This window comes from Helianthus annuus, chromosome 1 (genome assembly GCF_002127325.2).
Source record: "Helianthus annuus cultivar XRQ/B chromosome 1, HanXRQr2.0-SUNRISE, whole genome shotgun sequence".
Classification (NCBI taxonomy): domain Eukaryota; kingdom Viridiplantae; phylum Streptophyta; class Magnoliopsida; order Asterales; family Asteraceae; genus Helianthus; species Helianthus annuus.
This window is the reverse complement of record NC_035433.2, coordinates 14776863-14783453: the sequence shown is the minus strand read 5'-3', so window position 1 is coordinate 14783453 and position 6591 is coordinate 14776863. Positions and strand designations below refer to the sequence as shown.

General features: G+C 40.3%; 1 protein-coding gene across 1 annotated transcript; it reads left to right on the top strand.

Annotated features, from left to right (window-relative positions):
* Positions 1-523: 523 nt before the first annotated feature.
* LOC110944004 lies at positions 524-2675 on the top strand. The gene is made up of 2 exons (XM_022185754.1): positions 524-1235; positions 1342-2675. The coding sequence occupies exons 1-2, from the start codon at positions 524-526 to the stop codon at positions 2673-2675; spliced, it is 2046 nt and encodes a 681-aa protein (XP_022041446.1).
* Positions 2676-6591: the final 3916 nt, after the last annotated feature.

Genomic DNA, 6591 nt, shown 5'->3' with positions numbered 1-6591 from the left:
TGTCTTGGGTGATCAACTTGGTGTGCAAGGAAGTCAGAATGTTCGTAGGGATCCAGGTAAGACTCCGGTATCGTATGCGGATTCCATTGGGGCGTCTAGTGCTAGAAAGGTTAATTTCCGAACGCTTGCAAGTCTGGTAGAGCAGGAGGGCTGTGATGTAGTTTTGCCGAAAGAATCTGTTAGGGTTGTCAAAGATAAGCTTGCTAATACGTTATATGGATACTTTCTTGGTGATCGTGTTGCTTACCCGGTAGTTGAGTATTTCGTGAGGAACAACTGGAAGAAATTTGGCCTCCAAAAGTCTATGATGAATGCCAGTGGTTTCTTCTTCTTTAAATTTGCAGATGAGAATGGTATGATGAATGCAATGAAAGGAGGTCCTTGGATCATTCGTTCACAACCGCTTTTTCTTAATGTATGGTCTCCATCCTCGAAACTGGAAAAGAAGGAAGTGAAGTCGGTGCAACTTTGGGTTAAAATTCATGAGGTTCCTCTTGCGGCTTATACATAGGATGGTTTAAGTATGATTGCAACAGCCATTGGTAAACCAATAGCTTTAGATTCTTATACTACCTCAATGTGTTTAGATTCGTGGGGTCGGAGCAGCTTTGCGAGAGCTCTAGTTGAAATCTCGGCAGATAATGAATACAAGGAGGAGATTGTGATTGCTGTTCCAGATTTGGAAGGGGATGGGTTTGTTAAGGAAAAGATGTACGTGGAATATGAATGGTGCCCACACCGATGCTCTCTTTGCAAGGTCTTTGGGCATAACGATGGGGATTGTCCGAAGCAAGTCACGCAGGTTACGAAGGCTCCGGCCAATAGTCCAAAAGCTCATAAAGCTCCTAATTCTAAAGGGAATTCGAAAAAACTAGTGGTAGACAAAGATGGATTCAGGGATGTGGAAGCTAGGAAAGCGGCAAAGAGGACCGGGTTTCCGGTCAACAAACAAAAACAGAGATTCGAGTACCGTCCGGTTGGGTTAAAAACCAGTGGAGAGCCTAATAAATCAGCCCCATCTTCGAGTTTCTTCTCAAGAAACCCTTTTGATGTGTTAAATGATCCGAGTAATGACCATGAAGCTGGTGGAAGCGGACAAGGGGATACGAAAGATGATGTGGATGATGATGAGGTCCAGGAAATATACAACGAGACGGATGAGTTTCTGGTTAACGACGCGAGTAAACTTGTAACTAAACAAGGGGCAAGCACTCCTTTTTCAGCGGTTAATAATGGTTAGTCTTGCTTCATGGAATGTAAGGGGGTTGAACCGCCCTCTGAAACAAACGGAGGTTCGACAAGCTGTTAAAGACTATAGTTTGAGTTTGTGTGCAATTTTAGAGTCGCATGTTGATGTTAGTAGACTGAGTCAAGTGTGCCGTTCTGTTTTTCGCTCATGGGATTGGACTTCTAATGGAGCTCGATGTAGCAAGGGCACTAGGATCATTATAGGTTGGAATCCAGCTGTCTTTGATGTTATGGTGCTGTCTCAGACTGATCAGGTTGTTCATTTACAACTATTTTTTAAGAAAGATAACAAGGTTGCTTTTTGTTCGGTTGTTTATGCGGCTAATTATTATGTGACCCGAAGGGAGCTATGGCACCATCTCTCTATGCACAAAAGTTTTGTTGGCAATAATCCATGGGTTATTATGGGAGATTTCAACTCAGCGTTAAATCTAGAGGATAAATCGATGGGGGCTTCTTCGGTGACTCGTAGTATGATAGAGTTCCAAGAGTGTGTTGATGACCTCGAAATGCTGGATATTAATCGAACCGGTCTTCACTTCACTTGGAGTCAGAAGCCGAAAAAGGGAATTGGGCTGCTTAAGAAGATTGATAGAGTTCTTGGTAATACCTCTTTCGTTACCAATTTTCCGAATGCTGTTGCTTTTTTCCAACCATATCGTCTTTCGGATCATTGCCCGTGTGTCTTAAAGCTTCCAGATGCTGACATCTTGAAACATCGGTCATTTAAATTCGCTAACTTTCTTGTTTTTAAACCTGAATTTGGCGATATAGTGAAGAGGGTGTGGGATACTAGAATAAATGGAGTGCACCAGTTCCGTGTTGTTAAACGTCTTCGGCTTCTTAAGAAGCCTCTCCGTGCACTGTTATTTAAGCAAGGTAACTTGCATAAAAAAGTTGAGGCTCTCCGCGAGAAGCTTGATGTCATTCAGAATTCTATTGACAAGCATCCGGATTCTGAGAGTCTTCGGGTTGAGGAAACTACTTTAAGTGCTGAATACAAAGAAGCTTTATTGGATGAGGAGCGTTTTCTGAAACAGAAATCCAAGGTAGACTGGTTACGAGCTGGGGATATGAACACGACTTTTTTCCACTCATCACTTAAAAGAAAAAATCATCAGAGCCGTATAGATGTGATCCGTGATACTGGGGGTGTTATCCATGAGGGTAATCAGGTGTATCAGGCTGTCGTTGATCATTATGAAAAGTTTTTGGGTTGTAGGGGCGATACTTCTCTGAATCCGGCCCCGGATTTATTTACTAATGTATTGGATCCGAATATTGCTAGTTATATGTGTAGACAGGTTACTAAAGATGAGGTTAAGAAAGCCATGTTCTCTATTGGTATTGACAAGGCTCCTGGTCCTGACGGCTTTACGGCAGCGTTTTTCAAGAGTGCGTGGCACATTGTTGGTAATGATGTGTAACACCCCAACCCGGAAGGGCTGGCATGTCACAATAACGGTAACATAACAAAAGTCATAATTCCATTTATTTATTTGATAAGGACACAACCATACGATCATTAAAGTTAAGACTAATATACAAGCGGAGATATTCATCTTAATTAATTAACATCTTCAGATTTATTCCTATGCTTTATTCTTCTCTCTTTTCCCCTCCCAAAGTAACCTGTGGACCTGTATATACAAAAAGTTTACGGAATGAGCCGAATGCTCAGTACGGATTTTTAGGCTCAAATAACAAATAAATGCTTCATATGAAATCTTATCCGGATGGAACTTTAGGCGAAAATGATACGATGCAAGAACAAAATTTCATAATCATATCTTACGGATGTACCCATGAGCAAACTTAAAACGTGACAATACACAGGTAGCTACTCCTGCATAATTATCACATGAGATGGCGAATTGGCATACCCGTTATCCACCTCCTTATACTTAAATCCTAGGATCGATCCATACGCCTCCTAATAGCCTTATGTACCACACTTGTACTTAAGAGACGCCGTGAACTGATCTCTCCGTCACGGATGGAGCACATGATGTTGATGCCACAACAACATGCTCGTGGGACACTCCACGAGAAGCGATACTCAGGGTATCAGAGTACAAATGGTCTTATTCACATAACTTATAAAACTTATTTTCATAACAAAACGGAACATATATTGGAACATGCGATAATGAGTATAACATAATACTATCGCATGACATGAAAGCTAAATCAAATGATTAGGATAGGAATCGAACGGACTGTCAAATGAATCGATAATCAAAGACGTGAGGAGTTTTTAACAGATATAGTAATTTAGTGGTTTTATAATAATTTGAATATGAAGCAAGAAAGAGTGGGGTAAGGATCCGTACCTTAATAACTCCAAAGTGAAGCTACCTTATGCTAATGTTTTAGATTTATATGGGCAGAGTTTAGACTACTGATTAATCTTTTAACCTAATTTCACAATAATGCACACAAAACAGAGTTAGTGATCAATACAACGATTACGATAATTCCCCGAGATCAATTTGGACAATGAATGTCCAAGTGCAATACTTCGGCTCATTTATCAAAATGACAAACGATAAAGTACAGTACTTCGGCTCGTATATCGAATCATCGACAACGATAAAGTACACTGCTTCGGCTCAGTCATCGGATTACCGATGATAGATGAAGCATAACCCAAATATGGGCAGCACTTAGATATTCTTTGGGATATATTGATTCCGGACAATGAATCGTAATAGCGATCGAGTAATTACCCTGATTGCGGCAGCACCTCGATAATAGTGTATGTGTTAATTGAAGTAAAACGACGATAACTCTGTGTATATTGTGAGTTTTTCCGTCGATTTTGTGCCAGAAATCAAGTCCCAGACTCCTCTATTTATACCCGAATTTTGACACCGTCGCGTAGCGCGAGGGGTATCACTTGTAGGCGTCGCGCTACGCTATTGGTAATTTATGTTAGGCGAAATTTGTCCCTGTCGCGTAGCGCGAGGGGTAACCCCTATACGTGTCGCGCTACGCGAGTGGTCACCTATTTTCTATAGGTAGCTTCGTGTCTAAGTAGCTTAGCTGAGTTGATAAAATTGTAAAATTCAAAACGGCCAGCAAGTTATTTAGATAATCGTAACTAGGGTTTTGCCCCCCCTGAGTTTTAGGGGCCCTGATCCTGATTCCGATTGTTCTAAAAATTTTTAGGGTTCATGCTAATTTACTTGGGTGTCTCATTTAGGGTTTCCTTAATAAATAATTACTATTATTCTTTTTATTTCTATAAAAATGATTTTAAATTTATGGGCATTACAACTATTACCCCCTTAAAAGAAATTTCGTCCTCGAAATTTTGCAAATAAGAATATAACCTATCGTATAAGTAACAGAAACGAAACTTTCCTAGCAGAGTTACTAACTTATATAACCCGAATTTTCTAACTACACATGGGTATTTGAAATTCATAGCTAAGGTTATGACTATACTTGTCAATTACCTTATATATGTGCCTTAATGGTCCTTCTTACTAAGATATCTTACCGTATGAAAAGTTTAATAGAGATTTTCAGATACTTAGAGTGACTATTAGTACTGAAATTTCCTACATAGATATACTTAGTTATAGCTAAAATATCTTCTCATAAGGTAAAGCATAAATGACCGTAAACAGAAACAAATGAACATATATCAGATAGCAAGATTTACCGTTACTCGACTAAAATTCTATTGCGAGAATAGATTAGGGTATAGAGAACGAATTGATTCTTCGGATTCCCATGTTGCTTCGCGTTCAGAGTGATTTTTCCAAAGGATTTTAACGAACGGGATTACTTTCCTACGTAAAACCCTTTCTTGTCGATCTAAGATGGCTTCTGGTTCCTCTTCGTAGGACAAATCTTCGTGAATTGAAAGTAACGGATAACTAATGACATGGAGTGGATGATAATTATATCCTCTTAAAGAGGATATATGAAAAACGTTATGAACGTGAGAGAGTTGAGGCGGTAAAGCCAGTCGATATGACACTTCTCCAATTCTTTCAAGGATTTCAAATGGACCGATGAAACGGGGACTAAGTTTCCCTTTAATTCCAAATCTACGAACACCACGCCAAGGTGATACCTTTAAGAATACGTGGTCACCAATTTTAAATTCGAGGGGTCGTCTATCTTGATCTGCATAGCTCTTTTGTCTACTCTGAGCTTCTTTCAGTTTTTCTCGGGCTATAATGACTTTTTCATTTGTAATCTGAACTAATTCTGGCCCTTCAATAGTCTTTTCTCCGACTTCATCCCAGCATATGGGTGCGCGACATTTCCGACCGTACAAAAGCTCAAAGGGTGCCATGCCAATACTTGCTTGCCAACTATTGTTGTAAGCGAACTCAACAAGACATAGATATTCATCCCAGTTTCCAGACCATTCAAGTGCACATGCTCGGAGCATGTCCTCCAAGGTCTGAATCGTACGTTCTGACTGCCCATCTGTTTGTGGATGGAAAGCCGTACTAAACTTTAGTCGTGTCCCCCAAGCTGCCTGAAAACCTTTCCAAAATCGTGAGGTGAAACGTGGGTCTCTATCGGAAACAATGGAAGATGGTGTGCCATGGAGTCGAATAATTTCTTGAAGAAATATTTCGGATAACTTATTAACCGAAAATCCTTGCTGAATTGGTAGAAAATGTGCGGACTTTGATAATCTATCGACAACAACCCATACAACATCATTCTTTTTGAATGTCTTAGGTAAGCCAGTAACAAAATCCATTGTGATTTCATCCCACTTCCATATGGGAATATCCAATGGCTGCAACAGACCGCTTGCTCGTTTGTGTTCAATTTTCACTTGTTGGCAAGTGAGGCATTTACTTACGTATCGAGCAACGTCTTCCTTCATGCCATTCCACCAGAAGTTCTGTCTTAAATCTCTATACATCTTGGTAGATCCTGGGTGGATTGAAAATGGTGAGCTGTGAGCTTCGGCTAACAATGACTCACGAAGGGTGGAGTCATCGGGTACACAAAGTCTTTTGCCACACCAAATCACCCCCTGATGGTCTATACTAAATTCAGATTGCTTACCCACCTCGAGATTTTGCACAATTGCCCAAAGTTCTCCATCTTGCTTTTGTGCATTTTTGATCCGCGATATGAGGTCGGGTTCAATCTGCATTCTAGCTAGATATCCATCAGATTTACTAAACTGGAGCCAAATGTTCATCCTTTCAAGATCCCTCCTAATATGAGGTTGAATTTGTAGGCAAGATATAGTCCCGGAATTCTTTCGGCTTAATGCGTCAGCTACAACATTGGCTTTGCCTGGATGGTATTGAATATTTGCGTCATAATCTTTTAAAAGTTCTAACCACCTTCTTTGCC